Genomic DNA, 19937 nt, shown 5'->3' with positions numbered 1-19937 from the left:
AAGGTGCTTTGTATTTTGTTGTGTCACACTGCTAGCATTCGGTGTAGATGTAAGTCTCCTTCCTTTTAGTCAAATTTGAATTACAGTTCTGTTTCAAATTAATTTCAAATTAGAAAAATTCTAAGAAAACTGTTTTAATTCTAAGAAAAATTATAGAAAAATTATATTCTCCAAGAGTAGTTCACATGAAAACTAACCATAGAGAAAATGCAGATCACATTAATGCATGCTATATCACCTCTTGTGGCAACGTTGAGAATCAGTGTTTCCCATACATTTATTTATTTGTGGCGGCCCGTCACAATATCAAAACTGACTGCCACAAATAGATTTTCCAAAAGGCTTTGACTTCGTTGAATAAACTGAGCACTGCTTTTCACTGCATTTCAAAATCGAAATACGGTGTGGGTGTTTTTATATCACTGTATTTCTGAAGGAATCCGACTGTCTTCAGAAAATTTTGGATGCCATTTTTGTTTCATCTTGCATGTAATGGCTGACAAAGCAGCGTTTGTGAGCGAAGGGCTGCTTTGTGTACAGCCGCTACTGGAGATGGTCCTCACTGCAGAACACAGGATCCAGGGGGCGTTGTTGGGTCCAGATCAAACTCCTCCCACCTTACATATACCAAAACCTACCCATCTCCACCCCCTGATCCCTGAACTCACCCATCTCCACCCCTAAACCTACCAATCTCCACCCCCTAGATGTGGATCCAACCCCGCCCCCTGGATCTTGTGTTCTGCAGTGAGGGGCTACTGTGTTACTGGGGAAACCTCTATATCTACCGCTCTACAAGCGCCTCCTGCTGGTAGAGAATGAGTTTGCATATATGCCGCCACAAATAGAGTGTAAAGTCTGTGGGAAACACTGGAGAATGCAACTCGTGCTTGAGCTTAAAGTCAGTGTGACATCAGAATTAACAAATATTATTTTAAAATGGAATATTGCAGTGTTTATTATAAATAATTAATCCCTGGCATCATTCGTTTTTAAAAAATCAAACGCCCCTGTAACCCTATGATCTAATCTATTCACAAAATCAAGTGCTGCCCCCCCATTTTTTCTCGTTTGACAAGCCGTTTCACTAGAATATACGTCATAATATTGAAGAAAATATGCAAATTCCACTTCATGCAGACTGTCGTCTTCTGACAAATTTCAGAAAGCTTCTTTCAAGGCCTTACATAATACATACCTTCACTGCTCCATTTTACACAGAGAAACACACCATGTCTCCTTTAAACAAGCTGGGATTAATATGTACTGGTTTTTGCATGCTTTTCTTATAGGGAAACAAGGGACCGACACAAAGTTTCTCTATACACCTTCCTCTCACACACACGCACACTTGAAGACCGAGAATAATCGCTCTGAAAGCATGGAGCCCGCCGAGATGAACACTATCCCCAATGGAAAGGGGCACGAAGCTGGGGAGGAGACAACTGCAATAAAAAGCCAGTCAGAAGATGCAGCTCGGTAAGTATTCGCTCAAGGGTGCTATATAATGTCTGTCTGGTTAAGGATGGTTTATTGTCAGTCATCCAATGTGTGGAGATTTAGTAATACAGTTTCAGTTGGTATAAGCTTTATCATTCAATCCATCATTCAGTCTATCGTAGGGGCGCCTTAAGCTTTTGTTAGAGCATATGTACAGTCTGTGTGAACATTAGTGTGTGTTTTTGCAGTATCTTCCAGCTAGCATTAAAGCTTCCAGTCATATCATCTTAATAAGGTGAAGCCTGTCTGTCATCACAGTCCTAAATGTCACCGAACAGCACAGTTCAGTCATCACTGGGCACATTCAGTAGCACTGATGTTATGCTCTCATAACTGTGTTCACAGCTCCAATGTGTCTGTGATTGTGTAGATGTTTTTGTGCAAATGAATGCTTATGGGTGTTTCTTCAACTACAGGAACTTTTTATGTGGCAACAATAGATTTTTAGTCTAACTTTGTTCTTTAGGTTATATTTGTTCTTTAGGTCACATAAAAATACAAATGCCTATAATATAATGATTTGATTGTTTTACCCTTTTCTCAGACCCAGGCAATCAATGTTTTAATATGAAAATAACCACAAAATTGTTATTAACTGTTTAAAACTGATGATCTACACATTGAGTGACATACATTTTCAACTTCTATTTTGTGAAAATTATATATTTAATTAAGATAAAATACATAGAATGCTGGCTATGAATTTAGCCTTAACAAGACAAAGGCAATTTCATTTAAAATGTTGCAAAATGCATAATGTTTTGCTTTAGAAAAAAATAACTGAATGCTACTCTGAGGCATGTTGCTAGTAGGAAAAAAACATATTAGTGAGAATGCAAAAAGTTTCCTTTAAAGTAATTATTTTTTTTCTCTGCAAGATTTAAAAGTGGCTTTAGTTGAAGAAACACCTGTATGTTCTTTTATATGCAAAACAAAATCACCCTGCATGTAGAAGAACCACTCGCCTTCACATAAGCAAATCAAATGTTTCTCAACTAGACATCACTTTCTCCTGATTGTGGCCACATGCCTTCAGTAGTGTTTATCTAAGGGTGTGTTATATGTCTCTTGTGCTTTCGTGGATGCGGCTCCTACACTGCTCTGTAGGGAACTTGTACCAAATAGCACTGAAAATGCCAGGTATGTTATACACAGAGCGGAATCATTTGCAAACAATACAGTTTTTTTTCTGCAGCTGCACATCATGCACCTGTAAATAAAGCACCCACACTAAATCAGTGTTTTGGTGATGTTAGCCCTTTAGTAAGTTTCCTTTGACAGTGCTTTGCCAGGCAATCTCTCATGGGTGTTATGTGCGTCTTTATTACTGACAGAACTCCAGGTAATGCAGAGGCAAACCTGGCAGAAAGCTCGGAGTTCCTGTCCAATGCAGATGACAAGAAAACTCCTCGCTTCACGGATGTAAGTTGAGCTTTTGGTAAGATTTCATGTATGGAATTTTGTGAACATGTGCCAGACAAGATCATATTTTTCAAATGTGAATGTGTGGACTAACTGCTCTGTTGTTCTTTTTAGTTTGAGGGAAAGACTTCTTTTGGGATGTCCGTCTTCAACTTGGGAAACGCCATCATGGGAAGTGGAATTTTGGGATTAGCGTATGCAATGGCCAACACGGGCATTGTCCTCTTTATGTAAGTTACAGATTTAGGTTAAACTCTATACATTCAGTTTGTAAGGGAAATGCCTTTATGGAGAATAGATAGTTCACTTTGAGCTAGAATTAATCAATTCATTGTGCGTTTGATACCATCATAAACCACTTTGTGGGGAAACATTAGAGCTAGGGATGTGTGATTTGGGGGAAAATATCAAATTGCAATTTTTTTGACAGATATTGCGATTGCGATTTGATTTGCGATTTTAAATTTGCAAAGTCAAGCTTCAGCTCAATATTGTCAATAATGTGCAGCACAGTATGGGTATCATTACCCTGCTGAAAAAAACAATAGAAGCCATCACAGAAATTCTTATAGTTTCCATTAAACTAGGGCTGGGTATCGATTCAGATGTCTCGATTCGATTCTCGATTTTTTGATGACATTCAGTGAATATAGTTTTAATACAAATGCTATTGATATTTCTAAAAAATGAACAGTAAACATCAGTTTACAAATGGTGAATTAATAAAAAGAAATTAAGCCACATGCCTGTATTTTAAACCTATACTTTTTTTGTATGGGTCCTTTTTTAAACAATAATAGGGCCCTATAAAATGTTCTTAATTTTTCTGGTAATCAGATGAAGGCATAAAACATTAATTTAACTTATCCTAATCAAATGAAAATTAAACCCTTTTATTTTTTGGCAAACAAAGTGCTGCACAACAGAGGTTTACTGTTAAAATTAAAAAGAAAACAGATGTGATTATTCCTTTAAAAATAAAGATTTATTAATATTTATAAGCAGTAGTATCATTGATTCTTAAGACTGCTAAATAGTAATATATTCTGACAGTTTCTTAACGTTAAACTAAACTTTTATTTTGACGGGTTGGCGTGAAGAACTTGCAGCTGCTGTGTATGTGATATGACGGTAGATTTCTCAAATGAAACGGTAAAATGCTAATGAAGTGACTCTCAGAGCAGCTGGAGATGACATTCGTGTTCATATCATCATATAGTGAGATGACAGAAGCTGAAAACACCGCAAGCGTCAGCCGCGCTTTAGTCTGTGTGTAGTAAACAAAACAGTGCGCCGCACCATCCGCCATTCATTCATTGCGAAAATACTAACAAAAACATCTAAGAATGTATCTTTTATGCTCCAGTACTGAAAACAGAACCGATAAGGGAGCTTTTGATATGCGCTGTGACAGAACTCTTGCAAATTACCTTTTTTGTTCATTGTCTGTCATTTCGAAGCTTAAATTGCATACGTTTTTCTTTAGTTTTAATTTGCCTAACTATCGATCTTACCCAGTAGACGCCATAATCCCACTCTGTCTCTCTCCTGTCCCGCTTTCTGTTTTTATTATTATTTTTTTTGTAATGGTGGGTGTTTGCGCAGTTGGCTAGAGCAGTGCTGATTGGGGAGAACGGAGGTGCGCTCACTCTTGCCCAGGGCAAGTAAGACTGCAACTCAAGGATGGCAGCATGCATATGCTCTGGAACAGAGTAATATCGCGTCCATATCGCAGGCTTTGCGATTAGCAAATCGCACCGTCTTAAATCGCGGTTTCGATTCGATTTCGATTAATCGTACAGCCCTAATTAGAGCCAGAATTGATCATGTTTTTTACTGCAGATCTGATATTTTATTGAGAATTAAAGCCATTGTTGTTCTTGCTGAATATGTATCCTAATGAGTTTATTGTAGTGTGTATTAATAAGCTAATTCAATTGTCATCATGCTGTTATTTTATTATATTAATATGTCATCATGCAGTATAATTGATTATATTAATGAATCCAATTGTGAAGTACTTACTTTATCTTGCACAACAATTCTGGTCCCTATATTTGACTCAATGTACACTACCATTCTAAAATTTGTGGTCAGTAAGACATTTTTTTGAAAGAAAGAAAGAAAGAAAGAAGTACTTTTTTCAATTAAAATTTATCACAATGTCACAGCTTCCCTACAGTTTGTTAGTTGTCATGATCTATGTCAATTCCCATTCTGTGAACTGGAGTTCCCGCTGTATTAATCCTCTAGTAAAGCAGCTTTTATTAGAAAAGTCAGATTGCTAGAGAGATTTGTTTCCTGACTGACCTTCGCTGAGCGGGCTGTACCAGGACACTCACTTTGCACGGGAGCTCTGCATTCACACCAGACGCACTGTATTAGTTTCGTTAACAAAGAGTATGTCATCTACTGTAGGTATGATCTAAAGGTCTGTGCTACTTAACATGGGCTCTCTGCTGTGATCTTGAAGATTAGGTTGTACATGCTTTATGAAAACCAGTCAGGCCTTTTAATCTGGGTTGAGCAATGTACAGAGGATTTTTTTATTTTCCTTTCTGAGAGGGCTTTGGATTTGAGCTGTTTGGTGTGACTGGGGTTCTGCGATGTTTGGCACACTTGAACTCTCCATACTCCCGATTCTTTACGTGTGGTACCTGTCTGATATGAGAACAGTGTTTCTCCAGTGCTGATTGTGGCTTCGGGCTACTCATAAATCAGTCCCAGACTCAATTTAATAATGCAGCTAATGTTCCTTTCAATAGCAGTGCGGCTCTTGGGAATGAATTCTTAAGGTTTATGGGAGTTTCTTAGACCTTGCTATGAGGATATCATTGTGGAGTCTCAGGATATGATGTACTGTATGCTAGTATAATAACATTTATTTGTATTCTTCTATATGCTTTATGGCTTATGATGAGCATGTTGTAATGTATATGCTATCATAAATTTTATGCTGATTTTTGTTGTATATGGTGTAATGTATATAGATGAAGATAGAGGACAGATTCTGAAATGTTGATGTTGGGTTTCGCCCGTGTGAGCTGTGGGTTGACTTCAGGCTCGATTTTGTTGTGTCACTTTGAATCTGGGCAGCGGTTCTCTAGAGACGAGAGTGAATCCACGACTCCTGGAAATACACAACATCACAAACAAGGATAACTTATCTATCTAGCATCACAAAACAGCGTGTGGCATTCCTCTCTTTTCTTACAAGAGTGACAGCAAACAGAGGCTCCTGCTCTCAGATTTCTCCTGAGAAAAAGACCCTAGTAAACTCACATTTGTCTCCTGTGGAGTTTCGGAATAGATTTCAACAAACTGTCATTATCATATATATTTATATGTGTATTTGCTTCTATTTTTTAAAGAAATTTAAGGAGAAGCATCTGGGACAATTTTATTACCTAAATTATCTGGGGGCTCTATTGGTTGTCTTTGAAAGAGCAGCTCTTTGTGGAAGATTATGACAAACCGAAAAATGTCTTGCTTTTGCCTTGAAATTCGGCTTCCTGTGGCTTACTGGGACATGTTATTGCTCAAGGACATGAATTTATTTCATGTTCCTGGAATAAAAAGACATGTTTATGAGACAAGTCTCAAAACAGTGGGAGCAAGAATTGTGTCATACAAAGTAGATACTTAGAAAATCTGATATGATGATTTGCTGTAGCACCACGCTCAATTAATTTTTCATGTATTTTTCTCCATTAAAATAATCTTTTATAGCATCCGTGACAGAGTACTGCTGGAGTCTCAATTAACATTGTGCTTGAGTCATCCACTTCTTCCATTTGCTTAAGATGTGTTTATCCATTAATTTAAGAACTGATGAAGCCACTTGGATAAACGGCCTTCAGTAAATGGAGAAACACATCCAGACACTCCTGAATGAATTGTGTGTGATACAAAATTAATTGTAATTTTAACAAGGCATTCTAGCACCATAGCATTCAAGACTGGTCTTGATCTCAGATTTAACGCTCTTGGAAATAAATAATAATATGGCAAATGATTTGAGTGAAATTTTGAGTATTAATACATTTCACTCCGTGTTGAAATGAATCAACAGATAAAATTATCTAATTAAAAGTTTTGTATATTGTCATCATACGTATCTATACCTTTCAAAAGTATGGGGCCATTAAGATTATTTTTTGAAAGAAATTAATTAATATTTTTATTCAGCAAGGAAACTGATCAAAAGTGACAATAAAGACTTTAATAATTACAAAAGATTTTATTTTAAATAAATCTTGTTCTTTTCTATTCATCCAAGACATTTAAAGACTCAGGTTAGTAGAGTGTTCCAATTCAGTCACTTGTGAGATTTCATTTTAGTTAGGAAGCTTTCGAAGGCATCTACTAGCTTTTGGAACAGATATAACTCCTAAATTAAGACCTTTTTTCTTTGTCTTTTGGAGCTTGGATGATATCAAATTTCTCATCACAATCAGCTGATGTTTGGATACTGAACTGATCGCATAGTGCCTTCATTCAAGCCACCTGCATCCACTAACACACTGCAGCTGGTGAACAAATCGCATGTTCTGTCTCCGATTTTTCAAAGCTTTTTATTCTCATAATGCTGCCTCCTCAAGCGTAATTTGTTATTAAGTGCAAGTGATTAGCTGTACTAGTTGTGCTCCACTTATTTAAATATTTGTGGAATGTTAGTCAAGGCTGGGAGTTTTTTGTTTTTGATGTTGATTATTATCCATTTCGGAGCTTGTGTAAGTCAGGGCACCGCCGTTTCCAGCAGAACTGCACTCGTTGACTTCTCCTGCAGTTCAGCCACGTCATTTGGAAAAAAAGAAGGAAAAGGGAAAACGTGAGAAAGTGCGGAGTTGAAACTGAGTGCTTGGCAGAGAAGGCCTGGTCAGTAAAGATGCCCAGACATTCTGGACCTAGGAAAAGGGACTAAACAGGACATTTGCATGGAGGAAAAAGAGTCAGTAGACCGTATTTCGGGTTCCCAGCTTGAGATGTTCGTCCAGATGTTGGCAGCTGGAGGGTGCCATTGCACTTATGGGCTATCTGTGACTAGCCTGTGATTACGGTGTCTAGTATTTTTCCACCTTACTGAGACTATAACCTTGTTTCAGCTCTTAGAGTTAGACCTGTAAATATATTTTTAATTCTATATTCTATATATTAATATAAACATAGCATATTTATAAATGATAGATATACAGTGACATACATTTTTTTATTCTAAATTATTCAATTATACTGTAAATACAAGAAATCAAATATCTGACATGTCATAGAAAATAAAAATAAGTAATCATAGAAAATAATTGATATACATTTAATTTATGTAATTTATATTTTTATGTATAGAATTTATATACAATAATTATAACTATAATTATAAACCGTTTCAATGCACTTGACAAAATAACAGAATTAGATACATGTCAAACGTTTAGGTTTTATTGACAAAAAAAAGTATTAAAAATGTATCATTTAACTTTAAATCTGCAAAGAATTTCGAGTACAAAAAGTGGAAATCAGGATTAGACCTAAAATAGTCTTCAGAATCATTCATACATGTGAAAATCAGCTGAGAATTCAACAAATAGTTGTAACCTGGCTCAGAGGAAAACCAGAATCATATCTGTGGCAGCTTTTCTGGTAATTAAGTGACAATACAAGGTTTTTATTACCTTACAAATGGTTTTCAATAGCAAAAATGTTACAAAATGCACATTTTGAGAAAGTGTTGGACTTATCAGAAAATATAATGTAGGGCAGTGTAATAATATTCTATGACTGACATAAATTCCTTTTTATAATAGCTTTTTTTCATAATTGGCATAAATATATTTCATTTCTTGTTTTTATCCTAGAATATTACTTTATGTCTTGAGTGGCATTGTCCCATGTGTGCTTTTGAGCCCTTTCAGTTCTGTGCTTTTGAACCAAAGGCTGTTTTACAGCACTCTGTAAATATAACACATTGACATTTGGTTCCAGTTGCAGTTATTTTGTCTTTTCTGTCTTGCAGAATTCTCCTCACTGTTATTGCTGGTCTGTCTTCATACTCCATTCACCTGCTGCTAAAATCTTCAGGCGTTGTGGGTGAGTATTTCATCACACTGACCCAGTACCAGTTTAAAGCTCTCCTCTGTAGTTAAGACTATAATTTGGATATGAAAACTGTTCCTGAACCTTTACCCTGCTAAAATGAAAAGCTGATTTAGATGGAGGTGTTAACTGATGTGACATTGCTCTCGTTGTTGGCTCAGTGACCATCTGCCTCACTCCTCTGTGAGAGATTTTAATTGGCCAGAATATTTCTGGTGTGCATTAGGCTAAAAATAGCAGAGCGTCTGCTGTGCTTGATCAATTGTGCCTGTCATTGTCAGTGCTATATCAACTATAAGCCCATGGTTACATTTTTTCCCCAAACCCACATTTACCACATGGTTACCTTGAAAAACAAACAAACCTTACATATACCATGATATCCGTGATAGTCGTTTTAATAATGAATACATTTGAATGCTATAAAAACTGAATCTGATTTAATTAGTAAGACTATATTACTTGGAAGAAGACATGTTTGTGATATAATTATTATTATCATCACATACAGTTTTAAATGTATCGTAATTATTCAGAGGAAGAAAAATATTTTGGGGAGGGGGATTAGTTGTATATTAATAGCAAATGGGCAATGTATGGATTTCACGTCTCTTTTTTTCTTTGTTGTCAGGCATTAGAGCTTATGAACAACTGGGCTTCCGAGCCTTCGGCACACCAGGCAAGATGGCTGCCGGCATTGCAATCACCCTGCAGAATATTGGAGGTGAGCCTCTTGCAAACGTCACAATGTATTGCTTTGCGACCCATCAAGGGCACAGCACACATGTACACCTCTGCAGAGAGAGTGACTGGCCTTAGATAGCAGTCTCATTCATTCATTTACGCTCTAGGCCATCACTCTGTTATTTTTTATTTCTTCATTATCATAGTAACCGTTCCTCTGTTTCCTCAGTGTTGTAGACAGGCTGCAGTCCATTTCAACACAAATAATTATTAATGTTGCAGTCCATCTGCTGATTATTATTACGAATATAAATGATTTCATTTCAAAATTGTTGAATATTTCTATAGGCTATTCCAAGATTTCTGATAATCAGTTAATCACTGATGTAATGTAATAAATATAAAGTAATTAAATGTATCTCAATCTCTGGCTTATTGTATAACATTATTTTATAATATTTAAGATGTATAAGAGCTTTGTCATTTGATCCGGGATTAAATCTACAGTGATTGGAAAAAGACCCTGAGCTGATTGGCATTTGGTGCATGTTTATAAAAACTAAATATAGAACTAAGAAAAGTTAATAAAGATATGATTAAAATAATAATAATATATTTATATATATATATAGAACTAATTCTCTTCTTTATTGTGACATTTATAACCACAATCCCCTGGAGTGGACGAATACATCCTGGATTAGGTTGTTTACCGTATATGTGCGTGTGCGTGTCTGTGTGTGTGTGTGTGTGTATGCATCTCACAGCCATTCTCTCTCTCTCTCTCATAGCCATGTCCAGCTACTTGTACATAGTAAAGTATGAGTTTCCACTGGTTATCCAGGCTTTTCTCAAGGTGGATAATCCATCAGGGTGAGTACACGTTTGTGTGTGTTTAAAGTTGTGTTTTAGTTCCCAGAAAGCAACACAAATGCATCACCTTTTTTTTCCACTGTTTATTGGCCACATCAAGACTTTCTATTACTATGTGACCAGTTTCAAGCATGTTAGGGTCGATACCCTAACATGCTTGAAACACAGAAAGACTTACTAGAAAGATAAATAAAACATGAGATATTTTTAATGTATGCAATTGTTTCTACTAGATAACAGTGACATTAAATGGAAACCAAATGTCTGCAGTTTCAAATGTTTCTTTTGAGAAAAAGACTAATGTTGCACAAGTCTCATCTAAAGTTTCAGGAGAGGTCTTAAACAAGGTCTCAACAATGTCTCAAACTGTGGTTATGTGATTAAAAGTCTTCAAATGTTTTTGAATGAAGTCTCTTTTGCTCACCGTGGCTGCATTTATTTGATCAAAAAAATACAGTAAAATCTGTAATATTGTGAAATAATTAAAAATTGTACAATTTTAAATTGTAATATTGTGAAATAATTTAATATTTTACAATTCAAAAGATCTGTTTTCTATTTGAATGGATTTTAAAATGCAATTTATTCCTTTGATGGCAAAGCTGAATTTTCAGTAGCCATTACTCCAGCCTTCAGTGTCATATGTTATATGATTTCTAAAACATAATTTGACACTAAAGACTGGAGTAATGGCTGCTGAAAATTCAGCTTTGCAATCACAGAAATAAATGACATTATAAAATATATATAAAAAAACAGAAACATTAAAAAAAAAAAAATTATTCCAAACTTTTTACTGGTAGCTTATATGAAACATAACTAACAGCTCCATGACAGCAATAAAAATGTCCTTTGGGGAGAAAAAAAAGTAAGAGAAAGAGAGACAGAATGCAGTGTGTGGGCATGTCTGCACTGAAAAAGGGAAAAAGGTTGTTTGATTAGTCAAGTCTGGAAAAGCATCTCTTTCAATGGCATATCTTTTTCTTTTTGTCACATACCAGCCTTTCATTGTGGGCAAGAGGGTTTTAACGTTAGCAACCACATCAGTTTGGCCCCTGGTAACGATTACTGCCAATTTGTGTATGTGTGTGAGCTGTGCAGTTTCTCTCTGATCAATAGGTCCCTGAAGATTTCTGAGTCACATAGTAAAATCCTCCAGCACAACTGTGTGAAAGTGTGTGTGTGTTAGAGTAGAACTATGATAGATGGACTAGATTTGATGAGAACAGGTTTGTATGCATGTGAAGGTCAGATCTCTCCTAACTATAATACTCGGTTGCCCAGCCAAGGAAATGTGTGTGTATATGTGTGTGTGTGTGACAGTCCGTGACGCAAGCCGACTGCAGATGCGATGACTGGAGCTCGGCTTGACAGAAGGCCTGTGCACACACTCTGGAGGACACCTCAAAAACTCCAGAGAAACGACCTTTGGCTGCCTCATTTGAATTCCTCACCTCTCCAGGCTAGCGAGGAAGATCATGAAGCAGTAAACATTGACTATTCATTTCAGTTTTAGCAGGCAGTGCCCATGAATCTAGATGTGTAACAGTTTGTGTAAATGAACACCAGTAGGAAAGTTTTCTAAAAGGACCTTATAGTCATTGTAGACATTATATTTAATTTGACACAAATATAAACAAGGGTGAAGGATAAACAGTCCGTTCAGTAAATTGTACTTATGTGTATATTCATGTCAGTCAGGAAGACAAATATGTAACAAACTTTGATTATATGCACAACCATTCAAAAGTTTGGGGTCGGTAAGATTTTTTAAACGTTTTTGAAAGAAGTCTCTTACACTCATCGAGGCTGAATTGATTTGATCAAAAATACACTAAAAGCCTTAAAGGGGTCATATGCTGCGATTTCAAGTTTTCCTTTCTCTTTGGAGTGTTACAAGCTCTTGGTGCATAAAGAAGATCTGTAAAGTTGCAAAGACTAAAGTATCAAATCCAAAGAGATATTCTTTATAAAAGTTAAGAGTCAACCAGGCCGGCTGCGCGGTTTCTCAAGCCCGCTCGCCTCCGCTCACTCAAGCTCGCCCACCGCCGCTCACTCAAGCCGGCCTCCGCTCACTCTAGGCCTCCGGCCTCTGCTCACTCTAGCCCGCCGTGTGTTTCGATGTGAAAGCGAAACTACTTTGTTTGGCCTTCCAAAAGAGGACACGACTAGAAATCAGTGGTTAAGTTGTATTTATAACACTGTTCCAGAACAGTTTGTGTCCAGCGGATTTTATGGAGGACTGTTTCCTGATCCTGGTAGAGTAGACTACAATGCCGGCTGTTCTGACTCACAGACTGTAAGTACGTTTTTTATATATTTAAAGAATTTGCCACTGACGATTCAAACGCGAGTTTTGAGCAGTGTAGAGTAGCACTTGTTGTTTTTAATTTCTCCGATCACAAATGCAGACATGGTTTTATGTTTACGCGGCAAAACACAGTATAAGTCATTATAATCCGTAATTATGTCCCCACTGGATGAAAACAAATGCCTCGTTTATATATATATACATATATATATATATATATATATAGAAATATAAAGAATGTGAAATAAGGCAACATCTGTTTTTCCGTTACTTTAACACATCAAAATAATTTAATTCATCTCAACTTCATTTTTGCAAGTTGTATGAGATGAAGTTGAAATGACTCATTTAACAACTAAAGTTTAAATTTTTAAGTTGAAGTGCAGTGGAAATTTTTTACAGTCTAGATATATTTATTAGCTTTTGGAATTTGGTTTTGATATGCGAATGACGGCAATGCAAATAAAAGACAGAAAGCTGTTGTGTGTGTGAGAAAGTGGTTATTTTCTTCTTTTCCTGTCTTGCTATTTGGCAATACCACAATTTGTGCACTGTATTTTAAGTCACTTTGGTAAGGAAGTTGGTTAAAAGTGGGCATGTACAGTAAATGTGCCCATTTTGCACCCAGACATGTCCTCATCCAGACTAGACGTGAAGGGGTGGGTGGGGTGCAGAACTGTTGAGAGGAAGTGTGTTCAGGCAAGTGTTGGCATGCCTTTCAACGACTGACTCACTCTACTGCCCATGTAAAAAAAACCTGTGGCAGAAAATGAACATCACATGCATACGGATCCTGAGCCAACCAGTAGAGAGTCAAGCACCATCTCCTCCAGTTTAGCTTGACCTCCCGAAATAACTTTGTTTTAGCTCTGCTGACCATGTACCTGGCATCTTTCACCTCAATGAGATCATACCTTATCTCCACTTAATAAAATCCACACTTCACTGAACATCTTTGGCTTGATGGAGTCACTCCATTGTCTCATATCAAGCTGAATTTCCGGGCAGGGTATGAGCCGTCCCTAATAAGTCTCTCAGTCTTTGTTGTTCAGAGCTTCTTTGAGAGATGCCATGTATTTGGTCTTAATGGGGGGCAGAATAACAAGATTAGCAGCTTTAGGACGAGTTAGAGAGGGAGAGGATTTCCTCTAAATTGGCCTGTGTTTGAGCACAAGGGTTTGGGTCTAAATAGTTGCTCAGTCACACATCCCAAAACATTTAAAAGGAAGGGCACTGATCACTCCCTCAAAATAATCACCAGCTCCATGTCCTGGTGTTGTTTAGTAATGTGATTGATGAATTGCACTGTAAGCCATTTAAAGAACATACTGTAGTAAGCAGTAATTTATTATTATGAAAATGTAATGCATTAGTGTTAATTAATTAGAGAACCGCTGCTCCATATTCAAATGCACAAGGGAAATGTTAAATAGGTCAATATTTTTTAAAAGCCACTTGAAACCATACAGTGGTTTCATTACAATTAATGGGTGTTTATTGGCCTGAAACCCCTTAAGCATGGTAAAATCACTGTAACATACAACATTGATTGTTTTTATAAAACAGCAGCAAGAGCGATATGAAACAAATTTGAAACATAATGTTCAGTGAATAAATGCATGAGTATTAATAATCACAATAAACTGTTCTTCCATAATAAGCTAGTAAAACAATGAAAAATGTAAAACAATGCATAGTTTTATGTAACAATGTAACAATCAGTGTTATTTGTGTATTTTTATATGATATAGTATTTATTAATATTTTGAATGAGCTTTTATTTTAATATTTTTCAGTTTTAATGTAAAATTTTAGTTGAAGTTTTAGTAATTTTTTTGTGTTGTAATTTTTATTAGTTTTCTTAATTTTTCTATTTAGCTTTATTTTTATTGAAGTTTTAGGTTTAGTCATTTTAGTACTTAAACTTATTTTAGTTGTCAAGGAAGCATTTTTAATATTACGTTTTTAAGTTACATTTTTTTCACCTAATATTTATATTTTATTTTATTTCAATAATTTTTTTTTTATAGTTTAGTTTACAATAACAACACTGGTAAGAATAATATATGACCATCATTTTTATCTAACATAAACTTACAAATGGAAAGGCTCTGTGGCTCACACCTTCTAATAGTGGAAAAATTACTTAAATGTATTGTTGTAACATTCCATTGTCTAAGAAACCAGTTGTTTTGAACCATTTATAATTCTGTTTTGTGTCTGTCTTTCTTCTGTGATTTATTTGGCAGGGAGTGGTATTTAAATGGCAATTACCTGGTCGTCATTGTATCATGCAGTGTCATCTTGCCACTGGCTTTAATGAAGCAGCTCGGTAAGTCATCTCAAACTTATGACTCTTATGTCTAATTACACATACCCCTTGTTCTGCTCACAACTTCCTGTCTGCTCATCTGCATAATGTAAAATGGTAGCATTCATGTTTTATTGAATTGTGAGAGTATTGCCCAGATCAGACTGCTTACAGAGGTGTTGTGGGTAATTGTCACCTATTCATAACACTGTGTTTCAGGGTACCTGGGCTACACCAGCGGTTTCTCTCTCAGTTGTATGGTCTTCTTCCTTATTGCGGTATGTTTGTTGCTCTTGTTAAAGGAATAGTTCACCTGAAAATGAATTCTTCATCTGTATATCCTCATGTCCTCTCTCTATGACTTTCTTGCCTTTTTCATGCACAGTCCATTGACAGGTGGTTTGGACTTCTTTTATGTAACTGTCAATGTTGTGTCTAAATGTAACTTACTCTATTAATTGTTGTATAATAGTCTAAACAAAATCACTCACGATTGTGCAATATTGCTGAAATACATATTGTTTTGTGTTCCACCAAAGATGTCATACAGATTTGAAACAACATGAGCAAGTAAATGATGACATGTCATTTTCGGGTGAATTATCCCTTTAACTATGTTTCATTCATTTGCCACGTGCTGCTTAGTATTGCAATCACGAAGCAGAATTCTGCTATTTTGAAATTTCTCTGTGAATACTGTGCTGAGAGCGTGAACATTAATATTGAATCTTGGTACAGTTCCAATTAGCAGTTTATAAATCTTATAGTAAGCTGGGTGATTTAAGGATGTGCTCCTGTTTTCCACCAGCAGGACCAGCGAGTGATGTTGTGTGAGAGTGTCTTGTATTTTTAGAGTGGGGTTGTGTTTGGTGTACCTCACTGACCTAGTTTTGGAGGGGAGCTTTAATCTTTGCGCACGGCTCTCACTCTTTCTGTCCTCACACTAGTGTGTGTGTGTGTGTGTGTGTGTGGCATTGGCTGGGCCACATCTGCAAGCTGGATTTATGAAACTGTCCAGTCTTTACAACATGGTCCTGTCTGAATATGATAACATTGCCTCTTTCTTCTTCTCTTGATTCACCATCCCTGCTGTGATTCAGATAAGCACCAAATGAAAAGACGCAATGGCGACAGAGCCACCCCAGCTCTCATCTGACTGGTCATGTGACACTGATAAATGACATTATAAAGCAGTGATGTGTACCTTTTAGTATTAAAGGTCTCATATCATGAGAAACCATGCTTATATATCTATATATATCTATATCTATCTATATATATATATATATATAAATATAAACTGTATAATGTATGAACATGATGTAATTCATAACTCAAAAATACCTTATAAAGCAGTGATGTGTACCTTTTAGTATTAAAGGTCTCATATCATGAGAAACCATGCTTATATATCTATATCTATCTATATATATATAAATATAAACTGTATAATGTATGAACATGATGTAATTCATAACTCAAAAATACTATCCTTTTGAAACTACGCCGTAAACACGAGTCACAACTCATCCTTGGATTTCTGACTTCAGAAGACTAAATAAATCAACAAATGACTACCTACATTTACAACAATGCCTATTTTAAGGTTTAAACCAGTAAAGTATAAAATAATAGTCAGAAAAATTAGACCAAATATTTTTTTTTTTACGTTTTAAGATGCGTGTTTTGTTGAATATCATATTTGATGCATCAGGCTTTTATGGCTCATATAGTATTATATCAGAGAATGTGGAGCTCAATTTGAGGAGAAAAAAACAAATTACTAACATAAAATGCATATACGTAAATATCAGTTGTATATCTCCCAATAATATGTCTTAGTAAGATAATATTGAAATGTTTAGTTTTATGATCAAAGCTCTGTAGTTTTTTTATTGTGGTGCAAAACATATAATGCAATCTAATACAATGATAATTGAGAAATAAACGGATAAATGTCTGATGTATCATATTTGATACTCTCATTTTAACGTGATTTTGAACATGATTTTTAAAAAATTATATAGATAATCAAATAAACCTAAGTTGCTTCAATCAAGTGTTTATCTTGAAATATTACTAACATAAATAAAATATATTCTTAAGTTTACTTTATAAAAATATGTTTTTACAGCAACAAGACACACGTAACGCAACCGAAATGTGATGTTTTTGTTTAGAATTATACTAAAAGGACTTCCAAAAAAAGTCCAAATTATCAGTTAGACATCAGAAGGCATGTACTGTAGTAAATTGAGTACAAGAAGTTTTGATGTTGATCATTTAAATTCCTTAGAAATTTGCCTATCAAATATGACATGAAAATAGGCTTTATAGGATTAAAAACACCTGTCCCATTTAATTATGAGGGACAGAAAGCAAGTTTGAAATCGTCATGAAAAAAAAACATGGTGTCTAACTATAAGTGGAGCCTAAGGGGAAAAAATGATTTTTGCAAGACTTGTTAAATACTCCATCTCTTGTCTCCCTCCAGGTGATCTATAAGACGTTCCAGGTCAAATGTCCTTTTGATGACTATGCCCATAACAGGACAGCATTGGGCTTTAACACGAGTGTGGCGGCTGACCCCGGAGGAGTGGCGATGACCCCTGAGGGTGACCCTGCCTGCACCCCCCGCCTCTTTAACCTCAACTCACAGGTATATCTTTGTGTAACTTAGAATATGAATATACTGAAATCACGCTGTGACATTCTTATGAGTCGTGTGATATAAGACTTTAAGCCAAATTATACACACTGTAGTTCCCAATGAACCGTTGCATGACTCACATATATTTGGGCTTAATCCAAGCAGCCGTTTAGATATAAGTTCTCAAACTGCATGAAAATCTGGATTTTCAGTTTATGTTATGATAATATATTCGCATTTCTAAAGTAGTTAGGGAACCTTTGATGGGCTGTGGTTTTAAATATCATTGCAGAGTGGTCTGCTAAATTGGAAAAATATGAGAAAACTGGTGTTTCCCCGCTACCTCTCTTTTGCTCTCTTATTATAGGAAACAAAAATCATAAACATGTCCTTGAAGTGACAGTTCACCCAAAACTAAATCATTTGCCATAATTTGGTCACCCTCATGTCATTCCAAACCCATATGACTTTTATCTGTGTTTGTCATGTCTTTTATTAAACTTTTATGTCCGTAAGAAATTTAAGAGAAACATCTGAGACATAAATGAGACTATACAGTTCAAAAGATGGGGTCTGTAAGTTTTTTTAAAAATAAATTATTCTATTCCGCAAGGATGCATTAAATTGATCAAAAGTTACACTAAAGAGTAAAGACATTTATAATGTTGAGATTTCAATTTGAACTTTCTATTCAACAAATAATCCTGGGGGAAAAAAACACAATTTCCACAAAAATATTAAACAGCACAATTGTTTTTATAATAATTTATAATAACAAGAAATGTTTCTTGAGCAGCAAATCAGCATTATAGAATGATTTCTGAAGGATCAAATCATGATTATGTGACACTGAAAATTCAGCTTTGCCATCACAAGAATAAATTACATTTTAATATATTTTAACATAGAAAATGGTTATTTCAAATCGTAATAATATTTCACATTACAATTTTTATTGTATTTATTGTATTTTTGATCAAATAAATGCAGCCTTGGTGAACAAAGTCTTAACTCAAAAACAGGAAAAAGCAACCTTTGAGCAATAGAATACATCCATTCATTCATCCTACTTGAACTATGGATCTTTTGATTGGGTAAATGTAGTCTTAGGTCAGTACAGGCTTTTTAAGATGGGTTACCCAAACACATTCTTATTTATTGCAGTCTATGGGCTATATTCCTTTATTATTCATGTCTTAAGTATAATCACATCCTCTGCACATACATAAGTGTCAACTCACACATCACCGTGTGCATTTGTCCCCACATATGTCCTTTACTGTCAGACTGATAAATATGAAAGTCTGTAGTCAGGAGTGTTCAGCTCAGTCCGTTCCGTCTCTATGTACACAGGACCAGCATTTTAAATGAGCCCAGGCCTGAGCTCTGTCCAAGTCTGATTTAATCACAGCTACAATTAGCTCTCTGTAATGTGCTACAGTGTTTAATGGGCTTTAAAGTGTGGGGTTTGGGGTTTATGATTGCCGCTGTTGTATCCATGGTGATGTGACGTGGTCTGCTCTGTGTGTTTTTAGACGGCCTACACGGTTCCCATCCTGGCGTTCGCGTTTGTGTGCCACCCCGAGGTGCTGCCAATTTACACGGAGCTACGCAAGTAGGTGGCAAGTTCTTTCGCAGGACTAGAATCACAGATGAGTCATGTTGTGCATATGGATGCTATTACACTGGGCAAAGCTATTCATCTGCTTCACTGTCCAGATAGCTATGGTTTAACAAGTCTGTAATTAACATATTTGCTCACAGACATTCAAGAATATTATGGGTTTGATACAAGTTAATCCCAACCGACAGCACCTGTGGCATACTTTTTTCATAATTTTCATTTAAAAAAGCAAATCTGGATTACAGTGAGGCACTTACAATGGAAGTAAATGGGGTTTATCCACAGAACTTTAGCAATATGCATGTTAGCATGGTTTTAATGTAACAAAAATACTTTCTAACTTTTTCAGCATATCAGAATGATTTCTGAAGGATCATGTGACACTGAAGACTGGAGTAATGATGTTGAAAATTCAGCTTTGCATCACAGGAATAAATTACAAATTACATTAAATTACATATATATATATATA

The 19937-nt window shown here is 35.7% G+C and overlaps 1 protein-coding gene across 1 annotated transcript in view; it reads left to right on the top strand.

The window, feature by feature from the left end:
• The window catches only part of LOC107551777 (sodium-coupled neutral amino acid transporter 3-like), a 46823-nt gene that overhangs the window by 20837 nt on the left and 6049 nt on the right, over window positions 1–19937 (top strand). Inside the window, exons 2-12 of the mRNA XM_016233503.1 lie at window positions 1293–1479; window positions 2608–2640; window positions 2835–2922; window positions 3037–3152; window positions 8933–9006; window positions 9644–9736; window positions 10488–10569; window positions 15130–15212; window positions 15411–15469; window positions 17686–17850; window positions 19377–19456. Coding sequence (XP_016088989.1) covers window positions 1382–1479; window positions 2608–2640; window positions 2835–2922; window positions 3037–3152; window positions 8933–9006; window positions 9644–9736; window positions 10488–10569; window positions 15130–15212; window positions 15411–15469; window positions 17686–17850; window positions 19377–19456 — 971 coding nt within the window. The 5' untranslated portion in view covers window positions 1293–1381. The remainder of the gene's footprint in view (window positions 1–1292; window positions 1480–2607; window positions 2641–2834; window positions 2923–3036; window positions 3153–8932; window positions 9007–9643; window positions 9737–10487; window positions 10570–15129; window positions 15213–15410; window positions 15470–17685; window positions 17851–19376; window positions 19457–19937) is intronic.

The sequence above is a fragment of the Sinocyclocheilus grahami genome, unplaced genomic scaffold, assembly GCF_001515645.1.
Source record: "Sinocyclocheilus grahami isolate Dianchi unplaced genomic scaffold, SAMN03320097.WGS_v1.1 scaffold433.1, whole genome shotgun sequence".
Lineage (NCBI taxonomy): Eukaryota > Metazoa > Chordata > Actinopteri > Cypriniformes > Cyprinidae > Sinocyclocheilus > Sinocyclocheilus grahami.
Note: the sequence above shows the minus strand (reverse complement) of the source record. Positions and strands in the feature narration are given on the sequence as shown.